We start from the raw sequence: 26,735 nt of genomic DNA on the forward strand, positions 1-26,735 counted from the left end.
TAATTAATATACATAGTACATACACATATTTTATGTAAACACTTTTTTTTTTTGCATGCAATTAATCACAATTAATCATTTGAAAGCCCTACCTCAATTATATTATTTATATGTGTGGTCACACTTACAGTTTAATTATATGTTCTGAGTAACATGGACTGATTCTGTGGAAACTTTAAATATAGTTTGTGAGTAATATTGCTATTTAATTAATTATTTTATATTTATGTGTAACATAATGACATGTAAAGTGTTTAAATGTGTATTCACTCCATATTCTGATTGACATTTTAGACATTTGAAACCACTACCCCATCTTTTCTCCCCCTTAGGCTGTTAGTTAGGTCAGTTGCCTGGCTACTGTACAGCTTATTCTCCTTGAGATGTTTTGAATGTCACTAAAAACAAAGCAGGAGACACTACTTTACACACAATGAAAGTTTGATTGTGTGCCAGGCTGTAATAACACATCAGCTCAAACTTCCTCAAATGAAATAATTCTCTCTGTCTCCATTGATGCTGGAATATTAAGATGAGAAATTAATATATATGCCAAAAACGGAAAGTGAACGACTTACTTGGAAAAGCTGTATTAATGTAATAATTAAAAAAATATATTTTTTCTTTAATTATAAGTGCTAACTTTTTATTTTGCGGATTTGGATTGATTATGTAGACAATCAAAAAAAAAATTAAATAAATAAAATAAAATAAAAAAAAAAAAGCTAAGCGCGTACTCTTCGTCTCGTGTACGAACGTCAATCACGCGCATTTTAGATTTGCTCGTGCAACCTGCACCCCTAGGCGCGAGCGCTTGCTGTTGCTAAGGGCAACTTGGCTACTCTTCTGTAAAACAGTAAGCAGACAGGCTCTCTCATAAAAGTTCTTCAACACTGTAATACACAGAGCTTTTGACATTTAAGCCATTATAAAGCGACTGCAGCTCGATGCGTAATTTATCAAATTGAATCTCTTTTCTTAGCGCGTAACGCACTTTGGAAACGGCTTCTCGAGAGAGTTGTGTTAAAACTTTAAACACTTCAGTCAGGATGTCCGCTGTGGCTTCTATACGGCTCCCTGCCATTCAGCACCCTTCATCAAGACTTGGAGATCCAGAGCTCATCTCTCTCCGGGGTTATTCCACAGACTGCGGCAGAGATCAGAGATGCTGGCTGCCTCAGAGAGGAACCAGACCTCAGTCTCCAGGGACGGAAAGCCTGGACTCTGCTTTTCGCAGTGAGAGCAGAAGGAGTGATATTAGTTCTCTGATGGAGAAAGGAAAAAGAAGGGGATTAGATATTCCAGAGCAAATCCCTGAGGGAGAGGAGGCCATCCACGACCAGGATAAAGCCAGACTACCCGCCTTCCGTAAGTCACCAGCCTGACGTTAATGGAGCTCGTTATTGTCAGTATGATAAATTGATAAAAAGCTGACGGTGAATCTTCTGGTTTGGTTTAGAGACAGTGTGCCACGAACATATGTAGAACACGGCTGCTTAATATATATTAGTATTAATTAATTAGTATTAATAGTTTACATACACCTTGCAGAATCTGACCTGAGTAAGATATTTCACATAAAGACGTTTAGATATAGTCCACACGAGAAAATAATAGTTTATTTTATACAAATTATCCTGTTCAAAAGTTTACATACACTTGATTCTTAATAATGTGTTGTTACTTGAATGATCCACAGCTGTTTTTTTGTTTAGTGATATTTGTTCATGAGTCTCTTGTTTGTCCTGAACAGTTAAACTGCCCACTATTCTTCAGAAAAAGCCGTCAGTTTCCCCCAATTTTTTTGGTTTTTCAGCATTTTTGTGTATTTGAACCTGTTCCATAATTTTGAGATCCATCTTTTCACGTTGAGGACAACTGTTACAACTACACTCTTAAAAATAAAGGTGCTTCACGATGCCATAGAAGAAGCTTTTTGTTTAAATGGTTCCATAAAGAACCTTTAACATCTTAAGAACCTTTCTGTTTCAAAAAAGGTTCTTTGTGGCGAAAGAAGGTTCTTTAGATTGTAAAAAGGTAAGAAAGAGATGGTTCTTTAAAGAAGTTTTGACTAAGTGTTACTTTGTGGAACCAAAAATGGTTCTTCTATGGCATCGCTGTGAAGAACCTTTTAAAGCACCTTTTTAAGAGTGTATTACAAAAGGTTAAAACACTCACTGATGCTTCAGAAGGAAACTCTGTGCATTAAGAGCTGGGGGGTGAAAACTTACACTACTAAATGAAAAATATTATATTTAAGCACAAAATAAGAAACCTACACATCTTAATTCTGTTTAAAACTTTACACCCCTGGCTCTTAATGCATTTTTTTTATTATTGTGAGATAATCTCAGATGTCAACAATGATTTTAATTCAGTTCATTTCCTGTCCCATTTATTTAATAAAATACTAAAAAGTCAGTCAGACATGAAAAATACGTCCACTGTTTAAAAAAAACTGCGAAGATTATAAAAATCTAAAGAAATACAGACGAAAAAGATTATTGGGGTATATAATTGTCAGTGATAAGGAGCCTATTACGGAACCAAAAGTTTTTTTTTAATGATTTTTTACCTGTTCTTGCTTCTTAATCATCATATTATGCTAGCGTTTGTCCACACGAGGGCGCTGTCTCATCAGGGGAATAAATGTCTGGTGGTCAGTGCAACTATAGTATCTTTTCTTGCTCAGTCTCAGTAACTATAAATACTAATACATTTAAAGAATCAGTAGGCCTATCCAGCAACATATATAGCTCCAGAAAACGAAGCATGTTTTTAATTGACATAATTTTTTGCATTGTAATATTTTCATGCAAATGACCAATTTTGAAAACATCTTGCTGTTTGTAAATGGCCTAATAATTGTATTAAATGCTGTAATTTTGTGATTTGTGTGTTTGATATAGGTCACAGGGCAGCATCGGAAAATCGCTCCATAAGTAGAGTTTCTCAAACAACATATTCCAGCACTGGGCCATGGATGACAGATCAAACAGATCAGGTAATGCACACAGTTAATTTAAGATATGTTTAAAATGACTGCATTAAACACACTGCAGCTTACAATTACACACAGTAGCCCAAAAAGTTGTATTTTTGACTACTTTATTCATAACTATAATTATATTTGATAACATATCAGATCAAGTATAATTTAATTTAGATACTTAGGTTTTATGTTATAAAAAAGACAACAGATATACTGTTTATTAATAATAATTAAGACTGCGTTTATTTGTTTAAAAATGCTGCACTATGCAGTAATATTGTAAAATATTATTACAATAAAAAAGAAATGTTTTTATATTTTAATATATTTAAAAATGTAATTTATTTCTGTAATAGTAAACATGTATTTTACTATTACTTACAGTAGCTTACTATTAGATACAGTAGCCCAAAAATGTGTATTTTTGACCACTTAATACATATTAATAAATATAATTAAATCTAATAACATATCAGATCAAGTATAATTTATTTTAAATACTTACTTAATGCATTTATTTGTTGCTGCACTCTGCAGTCAAATTGTTAAATATTATAGTTTAAAATAACTATTTTCTATTTTATTATTTTAATAATTTTCCAATTTTGTGATGGTAAACATTAATTTTCAGCAGCCATTACGCCAGTCTTCAGTGTTACAGAAATCATTCTAATATGATTTAGTGCTCAAGTAATATTTTTTAATATTTTTTATTTTTTTATTAATGTTGAAAATAGTTAACAATTTTGTGAAAGCCATGATACACTCCCATCCAAAAGTTTGGGGTAAGTAAGATTTAAAAAATATATTATTTATATTATAATATATATTATTTATTTAAAATAAAACTAAATATATACATGTTCTTAGTTCAGGGACACAGTTAAAGCAGGACACAGTTATTTTAAATTGTAATAATTTATAACAATATTATAACAATATATACTTTTTTTCCCCCAATTCACATGTTTTTCACAAGTGCATAGGTTTCTATGCACAATGTGATTTCATAGATTAGAATTCTGAGTGCTATGCAATTATAAAGGCATATTTTCAAGTATCCCCGTGCTTTCCTCTCAATGACAAAGTTGCTGGTCAGTGTTCCTCCTTTTGACATCAAAGCCTGGCATTATCCCATTGAGAAAGAGAGCTACTGCTCATGTAGAATAAAACATAAGAACTGATAAAATCTCAGCTGCAGCTCAGTGGTTAACACCAATGTATAACCGAGTTTACCCATGAGAGATATTAGCAAAGAGAGATAAAGAGAAGGAGAAGGAGGGAGAGTACATGTGCAAATGGGTCTGTGAGAGAGAAAGTCCTGCAAATCTGCAGGTGTCTGTCTTCTAGAGGGGGTGTTGTGTGTGATTAACCCTGCCAGTCTTATCCCTGGGGTCCTGTCTGTCTGACCGACTGAACCCAGCGCACAGGCCCCCTCGACTCCGCCTGGTCACGAGAGCTGCCTTAGTCACACAGTGGGGGTACAAATACACACGCACGCACACACACACGCACCCGTCACAAGAGTCAGAGTGGGTGTATGGATAAACACATAACCCCTTATCCCATCCCACTCACAAAAGAAGCTTGAAATGCTGTCACTCATCATATTTAATGCATTCAGTAGTTTAACTGAAAGTAGATCTTTCAGTTACTGCAGTTTTTGAATGAATCTGCATGCTAAACAGGGAGATATGATCTTTCAGATATTACACAGTTTAGAACTTATCTTCTGTGATCAGTTTATAACTGTTCAGTTATATATACAGTGCCTTGCAAAAGTATTCATACCCCTGCATATTTTCACATTTTGTTTTGTTGCAGCATTATGTTAAACTGCTTTAAATTAGTTTTTCCCCACATCAATTTACACTCCATACATCATAATAATGACAAAGCAAAAACCAGATTTGCTAATTTTACAAATTTATTAAAAATAAAACACTGAAATAAGTACATTGCATAAGTATTAATACCCTTAACTCAGTGCATAGTTGAAGCAGCCTTTTAAAGTCTTTTTGGGTATGATGTGACAAGCTTTGCACATCTGCATTTGGCAATTATCTGCCATTCTTTGCCTCACCTTTTCACCTCTCAAGCTCTGTCAGCTTGGATGGGGGCTGGCAGACATTTTCTAGAGTCCTAGTTGTTCCACTCGTCTTCCATTATGGATAACGGAGGCTACATGCTTCTGTGAACCTTCAATGCAGCAGATTTTTTTCTGAACTCTTCCATAGATCATTGCCTTAACACGAGTCTGTCACTGAGCTCTACAGGCAGTTATCTTGACCTCAGGACTTCACTCAAAATGTAGTAACATCTAGAAGCAAAATTAATGCCCCTGAGCTAAATTCTGAGTGTCCCAGAAAAGGGTATGAATATTTATGCAGCGGGATCTTTTCAGTTTTTTTTTATTTCTAATAAATTTGCAAAGTTGTTACAAACCTGTTTTGTCCTTTGTCATTATGGTGTATGAGATGTAGATTGATGTCGGGAAAAAAGTAATTTAAAGCAGTTTAACATAATGCTGCAACAAAACAAAATGTGAAAAAAATGAAGAGGTATGAATACTTTTACAATGCACTGTAAATGTCAAATTTGCAGTTATATTTAAATAAATGTGAATGATCTCTAGAAAGGATAAACTAAAAAGCAGTATGCAACATATAGTAACTAAATAATTCTTTGAAAAAAGACTAGATATTTGGTCATTTTGTCAACTTATACTGGAATTGGACTACATTCATCATGCTGTATGTTTCATTTGAATCATTTATTCAGGAGTTGATCTGGTTCATGATATTCTTTCATTCAAAAATTTGTCAATCCTCGTCGTGCTGTGTTTCTGAATCACAAAAAAAAAAAATCATATGAAACATTCTTAGTTTATTCAAACTCATTTATTCTGGTAATTCAAACTCAGACTCGTTCATTCAAACTCATTTGTGACCCTGGACCACAAAACCAGTCTTAAGTAGCAAAGGTATATTTGTAGCAATAGCCAAAAATACATTGTATGGTTCAAAATGATTGATTTTTCTTTTGTGGCCAAAATCATTAGGATATTAAGTAAAAATAATGTTCCATGAAGATATTTTGTCAATTTTCTACTGTAAATTTGTCAAAACTTAATTTTTGATTAGTAATTTGCATTGCTAAAAACTTCATTTAGACAACTTTAAAGGTGATTTTCTCAATATTTTTTGCTCCCTCAGATTCCAGTTTTCAAATAGTTGTATCTCGGACAAATATTATCCTATTGTAACAAATCATACATCAATGGGGAAAGCAGATTTATTCAATTTTTTGATGTAGAAATCTCAGTTTTAAAAAAGGACCCTTATGACTGGTTTTGTGGTCCATGGTCACATTTTTTTTTTTTTACTTTTACATTTACATATGATTACGGTGACTAAAGGTGCATTATATAATGGGTAGGGTCCAATTTAGTTGGTCACTATATATAGTGAGGTTAGTGATGGGCCACTGTATGTACATGAATGTAATATGGTATTTGTATGAAACGGCAGATTATAATGTACTGTGTGTGTCCAATATGAATTTCCTTCGGGACAATAAAGTTTATCTTATCTTATTTATGGCAGTATAATATCTATAATCTCCAGGGGAAGAAAAAAATACATATTAGCAGAAAAGAGTAAAGCGATTAACATTTTAGTGCATTTTTCTTACAACTCATTTTAGTGTGTAAGGGTTGCAAGTGAAATTGTGTGTTTCTGAAAAGAATAATCATATAGAAGAGTTTTGACTTTATAAATTTGTGTTTTTGTAAAACTTACTATTTAAAAAAGAAAGAAAACACATAGAAACTACACTAAAGCAATATACAATTTCACTCTTGCTTTTGAAGCTGGACGATGAGCTAAAAGAGCGCATTCAAAATACAGGAGCTCTGACGCTCAAAATCCTGTTTAAGAACAACCACCCTGATGGCAAACCTTTGGTTAACAGGTGAGAACAGACACACACCAATGTACATTTTGGAAATGTTTCCATTTTCTTATGGTTTGTTGTTTTCCTAGACCTGCTTTACTTGATATCCTTACAAATTACCTGAGGAGGCCAGTCACAACTAAACAGCTGAAAAAACTTCTATTTCGGTAAGTAATGACAATGCTCGAACAATTCTTAAAGAGAATCCCGGGTATTAAGACTTGTATGGTTTAAAATAATGTAAATGATGTCTCTTACTGAAATATGTAGTAGAAAACACATGAAATATTTACATTATGGGGTGCCATTATTTCAGTGATGCCAAATGGTTGCATTCGGTGAGCTACTGGCGCTACCTGTTGCTATTTATACCGCAACACAACTTGAATACACAACTCAGAAAATAAAACACTGATATGATGCCACATTTTGCAGCTTTTAGTTGTAATTTTCAGTCGAAGGGCAACAAGAGAAGCAAAGTTCTAGCGATAAGAAGAGAAGAAAAGACTGGGAAGTCATTGTATCAGTATTTTATTTTCTGAGTTGTATTCTAAGTTGTGTCACAGTAAAAATAACAACAGGTAGCACCAGTAGCTCACTAAGTGGAACCATTTTACATCATCAAAATAATGGCACCCCCCATAGTCCAAAATATGTATAAATGGATTATTTAAAATGAAGTAAATCTTGCATGGGTTTTCTACTACTACATATTTTGGTATGAGACATCATTTATGTTATATTAAGCCGTGCAAGTCTTCATACCCGGGGTTCCCTTTAAAACCAAAAAGTATGTTATTATGCTTTAAAGGAGTGTCTAATTATAACTGTTTCAAGATCCTTATAAAAAGATCATGTCTTGCTCCCTCTGTGCAGTCTGAACCTCTCTGACCGAGTGCTTATCAGTTTTGAGGAGTTTTATGGTGCTCTGAAAGATCCAGACTCCAATAAAAGTAACCCCGCGGGTCTACTTACAATTCCTCAGACAATGGCCCTGCTGAGAGGACCTGCACGCAGCAGGTGAGATCTCTGCTGTCCTGACACTCTGCTATATTTTGGCTAAAATTAATGGTCTCAAGTTAACTTGAGAGGAATGTCATACTGAATATGTTTTGTCATTTGAGGGAAAGCGGAGAATAAAATAACAAAATATTTTATTATCAAGCTTTCAGAATAAAAAGCAACTTCATAAAGAGTTATTTAAAACATCTTAACAAAAGTGGAAGAGAAATGGTATAAACACCTTTTAAGCAAAACATTTCACAGAAAGATAGCTGGTATTACTCTTCCTGTCAAGGCTTTTAAAGGGATAGTTGACAAAAAAAAAATTCTGTCATTAATTACTCACCCTCATGTCGTTCCAAACCTGTAAGACCTTTGTTCATCTTCAGAACACAAACTAGGGTATTTTTGATGAATTACGAGAGCTAAATGACCCTGCATAGACAGCAATGCATTTGAAATGTTTTATGGCCTGGAAAAGTATATGGGACATCGCTAAAATTGTCCATGTGACATTAGTGGTTCAACCGTAAGCTACGAGAATACTTTTTGTGTGCTAAGAAAACAAAAATAACGACTTTATTCAACAATCTCCGCCGCCATTTAAGCGAGTAACTTACCACGATGCAAAACATTTCACATAAAGATCCCTCGTATCACTCCTCTTGTCAAGGCTTAAAGCCCCACTAAGTAACTTTTTTTACCTTAAAATAATGTTTCCGAACTCATGTCAGTGGTTCATCAACTCATAACAGGGTGAAACGGCACTTTCAAATTCACTTTGCGACCCTCTATCAGCCATAACAGCACTATGTAAGTTTGGGTCGTCGGGTCGCAGTTTTGTAGTTCAAATGATACTACAAATGCGACTTGCTTCACTAAAGGTTTTCATACTTTTATAATGTCATACAACATACTCTACCTTGTCACTGGACATTGTTATTTCCAAAGCCGGTCCTGGATAGCCTTTCAAACAAATAACGTGCATGTGACACGACGGTAGGCTAAATTATTTACGACAGCGGTAATGGACAAGTCCGCTTCTAACCTGTAGAGGGAGCATTGAGGGAAAAGTTACTTAGTGGGGCTTTAATGGCTCTTTCGGCATATTATATCGTTATGCCAGCAGGTGGCGGTATTTGAATGATTCTTAGTTTGAATCATTGAGTCGATTGTGCAAAAACACTGATGTCCACACTAATACGTTTCCGTTTGAAAACGCATCTTTTTCTCTCCATTTTGGCCTTCCGTCCACACTGAGACGGCGTTTTTGTCAAGGAAAACGGAGCTTTTTGAAAACACTCTCCAAAGTGGATAAATTTGAAAACGCCGTTTTCGCCTTGTAGTGTGGACTGTGAAAATGGAGGCTTTTGAAAACGATGACGCATATTTAGTCATGTGACGCATATTGTACCAATAGATATCTATGTTTACAGCAGTAATTGTGCCTGTGCTATTCACTGTCACACTGCTGCTAAAGAGATTTACCTTGTACACTCTTCAAATTACAGTCCTAAAATGATGGCAAAAAATTTACTCACAGTTGCTGTCCTGCAAAACATGACGACAACTGCTTTTCAGATAAAATATGAATGAGCGTGACATAGATGCGTCAGTGAACGATGAGATATTTCCGTAAATGAACCCGGCAGAAGAATTGCGTGAAAACTTACCTCTGTATAATTTTGAAGGCTTTACGCATGCGCAGTAAGGCGAATCTGACTAGTGATGGGATTTATGGCTCTTTGAGGGGATCCGGATCTTTGTGATCCGTTCCTTTCAAAGAGCCGTTCAAAAGAACGGCTCTTTTGGCTCTTTTTAAATATTAAGTCAGTTTTATGAAGCCAGCTTGGGGGCATCAGTTTATCCTTGAAATAATCACTGGGAGGAATGATGAGGTGAGATTTGTAGTCAAATAATTAAAACTCAGATATCACACACCAATATCTGAGTTTGAATTATTCTGAAATATTGATTATTACCTCATTTGTCATGTGTGGACTATATCCCTCTGCTTAGACAGTGACATCACTATTTTGGATCTACCTTTAGTACAAAGTGTGTTGCTGCGTCCCAATTCGCATAATTATACTATGCCCTTAAAGTATGTACTCTTTTTGTGAGGAAAAAGTACATACTTTTGAGTATGTAGCAGAATAGTAGGCAAGCTTTGGGACATACTACTTCGTCTGTTGCTTAGTTACCTAAATCCTGTCACTGTTTAAACTGCCCTGTCAGTTAATATTATCTACATTTAGTTTAATTTGATTTCCTACCGTATTAGAGAGAAATGAAAAGGCACATTCTTGTACGAGTCTTTTAGGCCGAGAACTTTGCTTGTGTATGCATAATGATGCATTTAAAAGTTAATGACCAAACCTATCATTATAAAAGTTCATAATGTTGCTGCACATGAAATATACCATGGATAACATTAAATAAATATTTTTCATTAGGTTACACATTGATTATTTATCACTAAAACCCCTTTCTCTACCTGTCCGTTGGTCGCGCTTATCCGCCATGTTTGTAGTTTTTTTAACACTTTTTATGCGTGTTTGTAGTCCTAATCGGATCCTCGTTCACCGGGCAATGTGTTGTGGGCAATATTAGCCGTTAGAGTGTGCATTGATCCACACTTCGTAATCTTAAATTAAGTAGTAGACCATCCGGGAATAATTTGTGTGCATCTGTGTGAAACACGCATAGGAAAAAAGAACGACAGAAAGAACGGCTCCCACCCAGCCGCGAACCGGCTCCCATCGTTCATGTTTATGAGCCGTTCAAAAGAATCGGTTCGTTCGCGAACGTCACAACTCTAAATCTGACATTTTCCTACGTTTCAGTGTGGACTGACACTTTGGAAAACGCTTGGAAACGCTAGTGTGGACGGAGAGCGTTTTAAAACGAAAACTCCGTTTTCAAATGTATCCGGATTAATGTAGACGTAGATATATTCACAAAGGAAATGCACTACTCTTGAACATGCAAAACGGCATTCAGTTTGACTGGAGCTATTTTTGTTAGTGAAACAAAAACAGACAGGAACAGGTCTACAACCTGTGTAAAGTGTAAGTTATTTTCTTGTTTATTGGACAGTTGTGGATAGACAGTTGTTTCACAAGATTGTCTTTTGTGCTGTTGTGTTTACATTGGCAAAAGGTATTCGGAAAACAACAGCGTATAGGCCTGAATTCCCTCTAATACAAGTTTACATGAACCTCTAGTACTTCTGTTTTTAGCAGTGTAATTAAGGTTATGTTACTATGACTAAATGTAAATAATTTTAAGACTTATCAGACCCCTTGAAGTTTACAGAGGCCTCCTAGTGGGTCCCGGCCCTCTCATTGAGGACCACTGATCTAGCATTATTTATAGACACTACATAGTTTGATATTTTGTATCTAATGCAACATTCAGGCATAAATATTAATCAGGAATCATCATCACGTGTAGATTAAGTCTACTAATACATGTTTAGGCATCAGACTTAATCTACACTTCATGATTAGAAAGGGTTTGCACTGCAGTTTTTGCAAACAATTTGATCAGTTACCCGGATGTGTGGCCATACTGACGATACTCAGATGTAAACAACAGCATGGATTGCATGATTAATGTACTTCTGAATATGTTGTTCTGGTAATTTATGCTGTCTAAACCACGGAAATTACATGTGGAAGCTGCTAAATCATATAGAGAAGGACTTTGTAAGCAAGAAAGGGTGCAATATTTTGACAAATCGGGTGGTAAAGATACATACAAGCAGTATTAATCAAGATATTAGCCTAATATTTCACTTACCTAATCAGAAATTATACGAATTAACCTTTCTGGCCAACCACAAATGCCTTTTGATCCCCAGACAGTATTTAGTACTCTTCTGCCTTTATTTGTTATAACTTTTGGCTGTCTATAGTTCTCCAAATGTTTTCCCGGTCTGACCAATCAGTACAGCTTAAAACATGACAACAGTTGATCATTTTCAGCAGCAATAAGCATTAAACAATGCAAGTTAAATCTGGTTCAGTCAGTGGCATTGTTTGCGTTCAGTGCCACCAATATGACCGATTGATAATGCATCGTGAAAACAATCTGTTTATGAATATTAGTGATGAATATGATGATTATTGAGTCTAAATTGTTTAAAAATAAACAGTGTTCACACAAACAGAAAAAGATAACGGTTTTAGAAAAAGATAACGGTTCAGAAACAAAGAGTGTGAATTGCTCATGCTCCAAGTTCACCAGCAGGGAGTTGGATAGCAGCTCAGAGAGCATCTTGTGCCCAGGGTGAACAGAAAGCAAAAGGATGATCAGCAAAGCCGCTTACCGATCTGCTGCCCCCTCCATTTCTCCCTCTCTGTACTACTGCAACTATTGTACCTAACTGTTTAAAGCATCGGTGTGATACAATGAGGTTGTGGAGGGAGTGTGAAAGTTCAGTTGGTGTGTGTGTGTACCATACTGATTGCGTAAGACCTGGTCAGACCAAGACACACTCCAGCCGTGAGCAAAAAATGAAATCTCTGTGACTAATCTCACACATTTTCCCTCTCTTTCTTACAGACGCATTGACTATGAGAGTCCAAGTGAGAGATGGGAAAGATAGGATGAGGGAAAGAAAAAAGGCTGAATAAAATAACAGCAAGAGAGGGATAAAGATGAAAGAGCAACAGGAAAAGAAGAAAAATGTGGCACACATAAAAAGTGTGCAAAAGGCAGATTTATGGGTTCAAAAGGGTTGAAAATAGAAAGAAAGGATAAGTGAATAAGATAAAGGGACATAATAAAGAGAATCATATGTATGACAGTGTGTGTATGTGTGAAAGACAGACAAAGAGAGGGGAAACAAAAACAGGACTTTTAAACAATCTCTGCAATACTCCTAGATGGTCTCTCACACCCCCCACACACTTAGATAAAAATGAATGAAAAATATCTTTATTTTGGTAACTTATTCATTTGTATTTTTTTATTCAGCTAGGATGCATTAAATTAATAAAAGGTGACAGTAAAGACTTTTGTAATCTTACAAAAGATTTATATTTCAAATAAATGTTCTTTTAAACTTTCTATTCATCAAAGATGAAATGTATTTTTTAAACACGAAAAATTAGGTTCTGAGTAACTGTTTGCCATGTTTGTGAAACCGTTTCTCCTACTATAGGTTTCTGGAGAGTCTAGAGATTTTGTGCAAGTCAGACAATTTTACTGAAAGCTGGATTTCTGCCCCAGAGTTCAGAAATATTCTTAACAAACTCAAGCTACACCTGAAAGATCCTGATTTTGAAAAATTATGGAAAAGGTTTGAATTTATTTATTTATTTATTTCTTTGTTTATTTATTTAAGTATTCATATATGACCCTGGACCACAAAACCTAAGGGTCAGTTTTTTGATACAACTATTTGAAAATCTGGAATCTGAGGGTGAAAAAAAAAAAATCTAAATATTGAGAAAATCGCCTTTAAAGTTGTCCAAATGAAGTTCTAAGCAATGCATATTCCTAATCAAAAATTAAGTTTAGATATATTCACGACAGGAAATTTACAAAATATCTTCATGAAACATGATCTTTACTTAATATCCTAATGATTTTTTCGCATAAAAGAAAAATCGGTAATTTTGACTCATACAATGTATTTCTAGCTATTGCTACAAATATACTTGTGCTTCTTATGACTGGTTTTGTGGTCCAGGGTCACATATATGAAATATATCATCAAATTACTATATAGAATTGAGAGAAAAATTTAAATAAAAAAGTACAATAAATAAATAATTAAATTCTCCATCTCTTTTAAACAGGTTAGATGTGGATGGACTTGGAGCAGTTAAGCAGACTATTTTTCTAAAGAAATTGGGGTTGAGCAGAAGGACTGAACAAAACAATGAGAGAAACCACGCTTCTATTACTGCTAAAGCTGAGGACACAAAAGGTAAAGTTACAGTTTACATAATAATGATAGAATTTTAGAATACCTTGTACTGTTTCATTAGATAAACAATTATTTATTATCTGTAAGTATTCTCAACTGTAAATTTACAAAATAATCAAAAATCTAATTAATTAACAGTAGTTAATTAACAAAAACTCTGCACTGAACTGTTTGAGTCCAGTTAGATTCATAATTAAAATAAATGAAAAGTTAGTTTATTATTGTACTGAAATTATTAATTGAAACAAGTGTAGAAAAATGGATTGTCTCAGAAACAGAAGGACAAGTTTTAGTCTGGTTTTTAGACCAGAGAAACTAGCAGCTTCAGTTTGCTTTATGCTGATGTCTAGTTGAGCAACAGTCGACCTATAGAGGGTGCTGTGGCCCTGTTTCTTCAGGGATTTAGTCTTCCTGGTTTAATATGAGCTAATCAGAAGATGTGTTATTAGAGAGTTTAAATAGTCATCTAATACATAATTTCCTGTCACACCTTTCTTTCCTCTGCAGCTCCTGGTAGGACACTTTCTAAAGCAGAAGAGGAGCGTCACACATCTATCGCCATAGAGGCATGGTTGAAGGACAGATTCAGGGAAGGAGCTCAGAAAATGAAAACAGAGTTTGATAAACTAGATCCTGAGAACAGTGGAAAGGTAGCAAAATGAGTCAGACTTCACAAACAAGCTGGTAAATGTCATATTGATTCAGATAAATATTCTGCGTTTTGTTTGTAGGTGAGGGGTGCAGACTTTCTTCACGTGTTGAAGAAGTTTGACCTGCATCTGAAGAGAGAGCACCTGGGTCTGTTTCTGTCTCGATGTGGTCTAAAGCTAAAAAAGGGTTGTGTACAGTACTTGAACTTCCTGCGCACCTTCCAGGACAGAAGTTCAGATGGCATTACTCACAAGATCATCTCCAACCCAAAACACAGGTCAGATTTACATCACAACAGTGTCCTAATAATATTTATTCACATGGAGCTTTGATCTCTCTAGTTTCCCAACACTTCTGCCATTCTGCATTTTTGTTGCGAAGAGGAAACTATTTTTCATACTAAGATTTTAAAAACAAAAAGAAGCATTTTGTACATTTTTGTAAATCTTTACCATCTAAAACTACAGGATTGTGTATAATCAATAGCAAGATAGGCCAAGTCTAATATTTCCATGTAATTATGTGCATGTTTTAAACTGTTAAAACTGACAGTGATTAAATCACATACAAAGGATAAAGGATTAGTTCACTTCCAGAACAAAAACTCACCCCCTTGTCATTCAAGATGCTCATGTCTTTCTTCAGTAGTAAAGAAATTATGTTTTTGGGGCAAATATTTCAGGAATTTTCTCTATATAGTTGACTTCTATGGTGCCTGTGAGTTTGAACTTCCAAAATGCAGTTTAAATGCAGCTTCAAAGGGCTCTAAACCATCACAGCCTAGGAAGAAGGGTCACAAGAAGGGAACAATCGGTTATCTAAAGAAAAAGACAATTTATACAGTTTTTAACCTCGAATGCTCATCTTGTCTAGCTCTGCGATGCACATGCATACTGTGTGCATTCTGGTTCAATACAGTTAGGGTATGTCAAAAAACTCCCATCTCATTTTCTCCTCCAACTTCAAAATCGTCCTACATCCCCTCAGAAGTACCGACCCAGCGTTTACAAAGTGAACGTGCAAAGACGGTCAAACGCCATGTACAAAGAAAGGTCAAACAGCGATGTAGGGCCATTTTGAAGTTCGAGGAGAAAATGAGATGGGAGTTTTTTGACATACCCTAACTGTCAAATTGGATGACAAGAGGGAGAGTCAATTATCTGTAAATGTTTGTTCTGAAAGTGAACTAATCTTTTAAAAATAAAGTCTCTAAAAAGGTGTTTTTTGTGGTGATGCCTTAGAAGAACCTTTCTTAAAACTCTAAAGAATCTTGTCTGCATTTGAAAGGTTCCATGGATGTTCAAGGTTCTTCATGAAACTATTGATGCCAATAAAGAACATTAATTTTTTTGAGTGTAGGTGCATAGATATAAATGAATATACATGAATAAATGAATGTTCAAGTGTATTAATACAGGCTTATGCCTGTTGTCTTATTCGGATTTCTAGAAACAAGACATTTTAAATAGGGATATATTAATAATACTAGTGAATTTACATGGCACATACATAATTGAATTGTATTCAAGATCTAAAATCAGAATATTTATCAGAATTTAGAATTTAGAAACAAGTCAACAGACAAATAAAGCAGGCAAATAAACAAAACCAGAAAACAGAATACTTCATCTTTTTACACTACTGTTCAAATGTTTGTGGTATTTTTTTCCAAAGAAATTAACAATTAATAAAACAAAGGATAAATGATTCAATAAATGATATGATTGTTACAAACAATTTCTAATTGTAAAACTACTCATCAAGGAATCCTGAAAAGTTTCCACAAAAGCACCACAACTGTTTTCAGCATTGATAATAAATCTGCAAATACATTTTTTTTGAAGGATTGACAGAATAGCTGCTGAAAATTCAGAATTGCATTGCAGGAATAAATTAAATTTTTTAAATATATTATAATTTTAAATTGTAAAAATATTTCACAATATTACTGTATTACTGGTATTTTTGATCAAATAGCTTTGATGTATATTGTGGGATTTATCTAGATTAGGAAACTGAACATTACCACATACTGATTCTGTTAAGTGTAGATAATTCTGTTCTGTCATCAGTAACCGTGCAGTGTGGAAACAGAAACAGAGTCTTTTCTGTGCTTACACAGAGCCCAAATTACACAGAAGCATCCAGAGAAAGTGATCTTAAAGCCTTGTAGTCAAACTCTTTCCATTTCTAACAAGCTTACAGGCCATAGTTCTTTTCTGCCCTGGGTCACCCGGCACACAGGCATCAGTAAACAGCTGCTGAACACTAGGCCTAGACTGACTGTGTTTGATTTGATTGGGGTGGTCCACAGCTTAAAGGATTGGCGGATGAATAAAATGGGGCAGGCAAACAGTTGCAATGTGTAAAACCTTTCACCATGGTGACAAAATACAGTGGCCCCAAAAAGAATTAGGATACTTAAGCTACACTTTGCAATCTATGAATTTTATTGCATTAGTTAACAAAATATTAGAAGTTTACTCCAAACTAACTAACTTCTCTAACTTTATATTTTTGTAAGTAGATTTTTAATCAACTCTGGCTCAGGGTCATTTGTATTGCATGTTTGAACTTTAAACAGTTTATATATTCTAAAGAAATATTGTTTTCTTTTTCTTCAGGTTTCATTCTGATGAGAACATCAGTTGTGTCTCCTCTCTAAGTGCCATAGAGGCTAAATTAACTCGCCTGTTTCAGTCAGAGTACGTCTCCCTCCTCCAGACCTTTCAGTGAGTACAATCCCACAATCTTCCACTCCTTTTCCTCTTTTCTCCCTTTTAAAAAGACCCCGTTAGCACCCTCTAAATTGAGAACAGGTATTTTTCTCTCTCTTTCAACACTTAAGATGTTTCCCTAAATTTTAGGTCGAAGGTTGACGAGGGTTTGGTCTATTTAATTATAACTTTGCTTTGTTGCTAAGAACCTCATCACAGAAACCCTTCTGCTCAAATGAGCTTCCTTTCGAACCCCTTCAACTCCAAATCCTCTAACTATAAGCATCTCTCTTGAATTTGAAAAGCCTATTGTCTTATCTACAGCTTATGCATTTACAAAATGCTTTTTGAGAATAGAATGTCATTTTATTTACTAATATATGTGTGTGTTTCTCTGCACGTATGTGTTTGTATAGGAACATTGACAAGTTTAATAAAGGGGCCATTAGTAAAGAAGAATTCAGAGCTGCTATGGAGAGCAGGTACACTGTTTTCTCTCAATTGTTGTGACAGAAATCAAACATTCACATTGTCTGATGGAGTCTTACATTCAGCATATTTGCTTAAAAAAATCTTGCATCATCAGTAATTTTTTCAAGACTGTGAGAATCCTGGTTCATAAATAAAAATGATTTGTGACCCTGGACCACAAAACCAGTCATTTTTTTATCTGAAAGCTGAATAAGTAAGCTTTGCATTGATGTATTGTTTTTAGGCAATATTTGGCCGAGATACAACTATTTGAAAATCTGGAATCTGAAGGTGCAAGAAAATCAAAATATTGAGAAAATTGGCTTTAAAGTTGTCCAAATGAAGTTCTTAGCAATGCATATTACTGATCAAAAATTAAGTTTTGATATATTTAAGGTAAGAAATTTACAAAATATCTTCATGAAACATGATCTTTACATAATATCCTAAGGAGTTTTGGCATAATTTTTTTTTTTTTATCATTTTGACCCATACAATGTATTGTTGGCTGTTGCTACAAATATACCCATACTACGTATAACTGGATTTGTGATCCAGGGTCCCATTTTATCGAAATCTGTATCCTGTCTTATGTAATCGCTCAATCGGTGTTTCAACCACACAAATACGTTAATATAACAGCTTGTAAACAATGTCACTTAACATTACATTTTCCTGAGAAAAAAACATTCAGTGACAAAAACTCATTAGTCAGCTCAAAAAAGAACTCTAGTGGAGCATTTTGCTAAATATATGCACCATATAACATATCTGTTATGACTTTTTACTGTTCTTCAATGTTCAATTTATGTTGAAACAAACAGCCACCACTTAAATATTTATATTTGTGACCCTGGATCGCAAAACCAGTCATAATGGTCAATTTTTGGAAACTAAGATTTAAAAATAATTATGAATAAATAAGCTTTCCATTGATTTGTGGTTTGTTAGGATAGGACAATATTTGGCCGAAGTACAACTATTTGAAAATTTTGAATCTGAGAGTGCAAAAAAATTAAATATTGAAGTTGTCCAAATGAAGTTCTTAGCAATGCATATTACTAATCAAAAATTAAGTTTTGATATATTTACGATAGGAAATGTACAAAATATTTTCATGGAACATGATCTTTACTTAATAATCTAATGATTTTGGTATAAAAGAAAAATCTATCATTTTGACCCATACAATGTATTGTCGGCTATTGATATAAATATACCAGTTCTACTTATGGCTGCTTTTGTGGTCCAGGGTCACATATCAACCAATGAATTGGAGTATAAACAGCTTAGCTGATAGCTAATATCTTTGCTAGTATAAAAACTTAATTAAGTGTAATTTAAGCATTTGTATACAAATCAGTTCATTTTAATCTTCAGTGTTATAATGTAGTACCAACTGATGCTCATGTATATTTTTCAGCATTAGTTGAGAGATTTTTTATTCCTGGTGCAATTTTGGTATATACTGTACCTGATATATCCTAAATAATTGATATTGAATCAGTTGAATCAAATCAGAAATTTGTATGCTTGTGAATTGGAATCAAATCAAATTGTGAAATTTGTGTATATACATCTGTATATAAATTGTAAGTTGTTAAAACGTATTTTTCTGCAATTATGTCTTCGGTCAACCAGGACTGTGACTGGTGCCCTCTCAGGAAAGACCGGATCTAAATAGAGTGATAACCTAATTTACTCGTATTATTAAAGTTTGAAACTCCCCTGTCTTTTCTCCCTGTTCTTTAAAACACATTTACCTCACCATAATCCTCTTTATTTAAGTATGTAGTATTGTAGTCAGTGTAGACTGTGTCTGTCAGATCTGCAGGACAATCTCACATTTTTATTCATAATCTTTGATAAGTTCATTTGTCTTTATCTGTGTTTTCTGGAGCGAGTGATGGTTGTAGTTTGTGTGAGTGAATATTTGAGGGTGTGCATACGTGTATGTAAAGTCTAATCCCTTGATTGACTGGCCACTGTGTGTCCAGCTCTGTGCGATGGCTGGGTGAAGAGGGCAGTTGACCTTATGACCTCTTGACTCCACAGTGTGCGAGAGGGTCAATGAGCCGCGTATGCTTAAGGCCTGCTGGACTGGCCGGCCCTGAGGAGTGGACTCTCGGGCTGTGGTGACATTAGTGATCTCGTGCTGACCTTCCACTGACCTTCTCCACAGGTTTGGCCTGGAGATTTCCGAGCCTCAGTTTGAGCAGCTGTTGGACAGGCTCCCTCTTGACCGCCTCGGAAATGTGCAGTACCCGATCTTCATGGCAGCCTTTGACACCAGGTACAGACCCTTTTGACCGGTCGGGTCAGCATTTGTTGTATCACTGTTCACTGCACACTAGCTTTGGATTTGTTAAATACAACCCAGCACTGGGGAAAATATAGACAAACCCTGCATCTGGGTTGTTTTGACCCAGCTGTTGGGTCAAATATTTAACTTAACCTTCTGGTTTTTATTTAACTCAGCTATTGTTTATAAATTACTATATGGCTGGCATAAAATGAGCCAAAATTGGTTATAAATTAAAAATCAGATACACAATTACTAGAGACATCAGCAACAATCAGAAGGTCAAACATTTACCAAATAGCAATATTAAAAAATGTTTACTATTTCATTATTGTGTATTCAACTTATTAATAAATGTTCGTAACACATGATCCTTCAGAAATCATTCTAATGTGCTGATTTGCTGTTCAAGAAACAGTTTTATTATTATTTTAAATATGTAAAACAGTTGAGTACATTTTTCAGGATTCTTTGATAAGTAGAAAGATCCAAAGATCAGCATTTATCTGAAATAAAAAGCTGTTGTAACATTATACACTATACCATTCAAAAGCTTGGAGTCATGTATTATATATATATTTTTGGGGGGATGGGGGGAAGAAATTATGGAAATTAATACTTTTATTTAGCAAGGATGCTTTAAATTGATCAAAGGTGATAATAAAGGCACTTATAATGTTACAAAGGTTTTTTTTATTCTACATAAATGCTGTTTTTCTGAACTTTCTGTTCATCAAAGAAACCTGAAAAAATCAACTCAACTGTTTTCAACATAATAATAATAATAATAATAATAATAATAGTAAATGTTTTTAAGGAGTAAATCAGAATATTAGAATGATTTCTGAAGGATCATGTTACTGGAGTAATGATGCTAAAAATTCAGCTTTGGAATCACAGGAATAAATTACATTTTAAAATATATTTAAATAGAAAACAGTTATTTTGAAATAGTAAGTTTTTGCTGTACTTTGGATCAAATAATGCAGGCTTGAAGAGCCTTGGAGACTTGTAAAAAAAATGTAAGAAACTTACTGTTCAAAAGCTTTTGACTGGTAGTTTAATTCTGTATATAACACAATTCATGATGAATATGGACATGAATATAAACACAATTTTAAGTGATCATTTTATTTAACAAACTTTTATTGCCTAGCCAAATACTAAAAATCTAAGAGAAAAATAAAATTAAGAGAATTAAATTAACACAAATTATCCTTTCCAAAACATTCTCATGCATTATTATTTACCAGATTTTACAACAAAAAAAAAATCTAAAATAACCACACAATACAAGCCTTCATTTAAATGAAAAGCATTTGAATTGTGTTCTATATAACTCTAAGGAAAGTAACTCTAAGGAATGTATTATTTGTGTGTGTGTGTGTGTGTGTGTGTGTGTGTGTGTGTGTGTGTGTGTGTGTGTGTGTGTGTGTGTGTGTGTGTGTGTGTGTGTGTGTATGTGTGTGTGTATGTGTGTACCTGGTATTCATCACGTTGTGGGGACCAAATGTCCCCACAAGGATAGGAATACCAGTAGATTTTGACCTTGTGGGGACATTTCTTAGGTCCCCATGAGGAAACAGGCTTATAAATCATGCACAATGAGTTTTTTTAAGGAAGTAAAAGTGTGCACAATCTCCTGTGAGGGCTAGGTTTAGGTGTAGGGTAGGTGTAGGGCGATAGAAAGTACGGTTTGTACAGTATAAAAACCATTACGCCTATGGAATGTCCCCATAAAACATGTAAACCCAACGTGTGTGTGTGTGTGTGTGTGTGTGTGTGTGTGTGTGTGTGTGTGTGTGTGTGTGTGTGTGTGTGTGTGTGTGTGTGTGTGTGTGTGTGTGTGTGTGTGTGTGTGTGTGTGTGTGTGTGTGTGTGTGTGTGTGTGTGTGTGTGTGTTGGTTTTGTTTAGTTTTTTGTAAATATGGCTGCAACAGTTTGCATGATTTGTATTCAGGAAGAGGGAAGAGATTAGGTCTCTATGACATCATGCTTTAGGGTGGCTCTTTTCTTTGCTTTTGTATTTTTGTCATTGTGTTTAACTGGTAGGATGCCACAGAAAGAAATAGCCTATGTTAGAACAAAAAGTAAAATGCAGGTTTGTATGATGTTTATGGTTTTACATATGTGTACCATTGCATAACATCATTTCATTAATTTTTTTTAACAAAAAGTAATTTCTTGACAGTGGCAAGAAAGAATTTTGCAGGTCAATTACCAAACAGGTTGTTGAATCGACAGAACTAGTTAGATTTAAACAATGTGTTCAACTCAAATGTTACAGCTGAAAACTGATGGAATGGTGATGAAATAAATACAGCATGTGCATTTATTGTGGAACAAATAAATATAGAAATATGAGAGCAACCAAATATGGTACATATATGTGTTTGTGCGAAGATGCTTGAAAATGGTTGGATATGAGGATTAGGTTCTGACCACCCTGGGGGACCCATGTGAACTCCCCTAACCACCTAATGAATGACCAACAATAACCAACGCAATGTAAACGTTTCTTAAATAGAACAGGGTAATGAATTTTAATCTGCTAGAGTAGCAGCTCTGAGACATGCGGTTTTAGTGTGTGTGTCTGTGTGTGTGTTTCTAGGGTGTGTGCACGCATCAAATGGGGGCTGGGTATAAGCTTAGCTGCTCATTTTATTTTCTCTCTCAGTGTGTGTAGGGGATAAAGACCTAGAAAACCAGCCTGGCTTAGTTGACAGGTGACAAGGGTTATACTGAATGGGGATTTTGTAATACTAACAGTGGGGAAAAAGCCCATGCACCAAGGGACCTCCTGAATAGAGAGAAAGAAAACTTTAGAACTTCTGTGCTCGCAGAGAACAGTGAGAAAGGCCGACCATGCCCCGCCAATGACAGCTACAAACTCTCGCTCTCTCCCTCTCGCTCTCCCTCTGTCCCATGAGAAATGCTAAATCATTCATGCTAAAGCGGCCTGATCCCAGTGTCACTAGTTCCTGTGTGGCATTTCCTCTGTTTGGGTGAAACTTTGACATGTTAGTCAAACAGAGCTTTAGCTGTCAACATTTAGACCTCACCAGATTAACATCACTCACATCCCGCTCTAGCTTTCTTCTGAGTTTAATCACATTATTGTACCTTATATTGGACATGTAATAGTAACAATATAAAATAAATACATTTGTGTCCATTTGTGTAGATACAAATATGTTTTTTTATATATATCTGTCAGGAAATATCATATTTTTTTAAAGTCTACCATCTCAGATTGATGTTTTTGTCAGCCAGATGTTAGGAAGAGCAGAAGCCAAATGATGAAATTATGTTTTAAATAAGCAGAATGTTTGGAATTTTTATTGTGTCTTTGTTAATGCATGGACCAGGGGGAGAAAAAATCAGTAAGAGTTGCTATAATAAACAAAGGGAAAGAAATTTTACTACTGTTGGCCTTTCTCATTCTCTATCCCTGAATATAATATATCATTCAAAAGTTTCAGAGTTGATTGATAAAAAGGGACAGTAAATCTTGAACCTTGACATCTTGACATCATGAAGGCTGAACGGCCACTCATGCCCTGGAGCTCATATGTCTGACAATATTGATTAAAATTTTCAAATAGACGTTATCTTTACTAACAAACTGCATATTTGAATTTTAAACAAGTACATTTTCACCTGAAAATGTCTTAAAACTACATTCTGTTACACAAAAACAGTAATATTTTTAAAACTATAGTGGATTTGTGCATCCACCATGACACTCGCTGTGACGGCAAGTGGGTCAGTGATACATGATACGAATGGTGAAGCGTTTGAAGGAGCCCTGATATCGCTCTAATATAGCATTCCTATTAGTCAGTCATATTTGAGGACCAGAGAGAACTGTTGTATATAATATAATATACAGTATGTCACAAAAGTGAGTACACCCCTCACATTTCAGCAGCCATTTTTGTATATCTTCTCAAGGGACAATACTAAAGAAATAAAACTTAGCAGTATAGATTTATCGTCCCATGAAAATTACTCAACATACAGCTATTATTGTCAAAATAGCTGGCAACAAAAGTGAGTACACTCAAAGTGTCAATATATTGTGTTAGCACTATTGTTATCTGGCACTGCTTTAATCATCCTGGGCATGGAATAGACCAGAGCTGCACAGGTTGTTGCTGGGATACTCTTCTACTCCTCAGGGAGCTGCTGGATGTTGGAGACATGGTGCTTCACCACCTTAAGCTTGAGGAAACCCCACAGGTGCTTAATAGGGTTCAGGTCTGGAGACATACTTGGCTACCCCATCACCTTCAGCTTCAGCTTCCTCAGCTTCAGCTGAGTGGTGTGTTGGTGGTGTGTTTGGGATCGTTATCATGTTCATGTTCTGCTTCAGAATGTACAGTACATAATGGAATCCATGTTTCCCTCAATGAACTGCAGCTTCCCAGTACCAGCAGCACTCACGCAGCCCCAGACCATGATGCTACCACCACTGTGCTTGACTTTAGGCAAGACACAATTTTCTTGGTACTCCTCACCAGGGCATCACCTCACATGCTGGACACTATCTGAGCCAAACAAGTATATCTTAAGTCTCATCAGACCACAGGACATGGTTCCAGTAATTCATGCTCTTGGACAGGTTGTCTTCAGCAAACTGTTTGCGGGCTTTCTTGTGAGCCAGCTTCAGAAGAGGCTTCCTTCTGGGATGACACTTATGCAAACTGACTTGTTGCAGTATGCGCCGTATGGTCTGACCTTCTACTTCTGCAACCTTTAAAGCAATGCTGGCAGCACTTACGCATCTGTTTTTTGAAGCCAGGTTCTGCACCTGACGCACAGAACGAGTGCTCAACTTTGTTGATCGACGCTTTCAAGGCCTGTTCTGAATGGAACCCATCTTGGAAAACCTCTGTATGACCCTGACCACTGTAGTGTAACTCGGTTTTAGGGTGTTACTGAACCTCTAATAATAAACCATTCTAATTCTCAAATCCTCAAAGAGTTCTTTGCCATGAGGTGTCATGTTGAACATCCAGTGGTCAGTATGAGAGAACTTTACATAAAGCACATCATTTTAACTGCTCTAATACAAGATACACAACTTTGTCCCTTGAGAAGATATACTAAAATGGTTGCTGAAATGTGAGGGGTGTACTCACTTTTGTGACATACTGCAATCTATTCTAATATAATATAAACAGTGCTCCGAAGGCAGCATTGTAGAGCTTTTTGACGCAGCCCATGGGTCAAAAATAATGATTTTTCTTTTATGCCAAAGACCATTAAGATATTAAGTAAAGATCATGTTCCATAAAGATATTTTGTTAATTTCCTACAGTAAATATATCAAAACCTAATTTTTGATTAGTAATATGCATTGCTAAGAACTTCATTTGGACAAGTTTGAAATCAATTTTCTCAATATTTAATTTTTTTGCACCTTCAAGATTCCAGATTTTCCAGTTGTATCTCGACCAAATATTGTCCTATCCTAACAAACCATAGTCAATCAATGAAAAGCATATTTATTGTTATATGTATATCTCAAACATTTTTAAACATTTACCCTTGTCAGTGGTTTTGCTGTCCAGGGTTACATAATATAATATAATATAATATAATATAATATAATATAATATAATATAATATAAAATCAAATCAAATCAAATCAAATCAAATCAAATCAAATCAAATAAAATAAAATAAAATAAAATAAAATAAAATAAAATACTAGTTATTTACTTTTTGATGATCTTCAGCATGAAAAATTTAACTATATTAGTGTTTTTGTACTGTACACGTCTGGTAATTAGAAGACTTGTAGAATTTTATCAGCCTCCATTTAGCTTGATTTGTCTGCTTCTCTCTATGGTTTTAAAGGGTTGTTGGGCCCCTCACAGTTTGTGTGGTCCGTATGGTGAGACTGAGGAACCAAGCAGTCATAGGATGGGTAGATGTCAGATCTTCGTGTGGGAACCTCAGACGTCAAAATCCCAAATATCCCACCCTAATCTCCAGCAAAACATTTTGTTTTTCCTCTTTCTCTCTCTTCGGTCCCTCTCTCTCTTTCCTTTCCTCCCTCCACCCATTTAGGGCTTTAATTTTTATTCATGGGGTGTGAAGGGGTTGAGACGGGGGTGTGGGGACAGGATCGGGATGGAAGGGGATAACTCCTTGAGCTGGGTCCAGGGCTCAGACCAGCGCTGCTGACAATGGCCTCAGTGTTGTGCTGGGTGTTGTGAGCAGGCCGTTTGGACATTCTTCCCCTGTCAGTGGAAGCAGATCTGGGAGGTAGCGCTGCCCAGGATTACCATCTCATTAATAGCAGCCATGACTTTTGTTCAAAGAACGACTTGTGTAATGTTGCCGTGTGGATGATGGGTAATCCGCTGAAGCTGCAGCTGTAGGGGAAACTGGACACACACACAAACACACACACACATTGTGACTATACAATGTGACTTCTTTTATGAAAGAGGCATTGAAAACATACATAAAATTATAGACGGCGATATCGACAGACAAACTGACCATCAACCACAATGCAACCTAAAAATCAATTTTAATATAAAAATTTTATATTTCCAGCTTTATTGGGGAATTTCAGACATATGTTGTCATATTTATTCACTTTAATGCATCCTTGCTGAATAAAAGTATACATTTCTCATATATATATATATATATATATATATATATATATATATATCAGAGACATTA

At 35.3% G+C, this 26,735-nt stretch overlaps 1 protein-coding gene across 1 annotated transcript; it reads left to right on the plus strand.

The window, feature by feature from the left end:
• The first annotated feature begins 868 nt into the window (after positions 1 to 868).
• LOC141336932 (EF-hand calcium-binding domain-containing protein 6) lies at positions 869 to 26,422 on the plus strand. The gene is made up of 13 exons (XM_073842655.1): positions 869 to 1,368; positions 2,910 to 3,004; positions 6,864 to 6,964; positions 7,823 to 7,966; positions 13,759 to 13,889; positions 14,397 to 14,539; positions 14,621 to 14,817; positions 17,165 to 17,272; positions 17,674 to 17,739; positions 19,911 to 20,021; positions 24,212 to 24,272; positions 25,896 to 25,965; positions 26,262 to 26,422. Exons 1-13 carry the CDS (start codon positions 1,050 to 1,052, stop codon positions 26,420 to 26,422), a joined length of 1,707 nt encoding a protein of 568 aa, XP_073698756.1. The 5' UTR covers positions 869 to 1,049.
• The last annotated feature ends 313 nt before the right edge of the window (positions 26,423 to 26,735 follow it).

The sequence above is a fragment of the Garra rufa genome, chromosome 6 (genome assembly GCF_049309525.1).
Source record: "Garra rufa chromosome 6, GarRuf1.0, whole genome shotgun sequence".
NCBI lineage: Eukaryota > Metazoa > Chordata > Actinopteri > Cypriniformes > Cyprinidae > Garra > Garra rufa.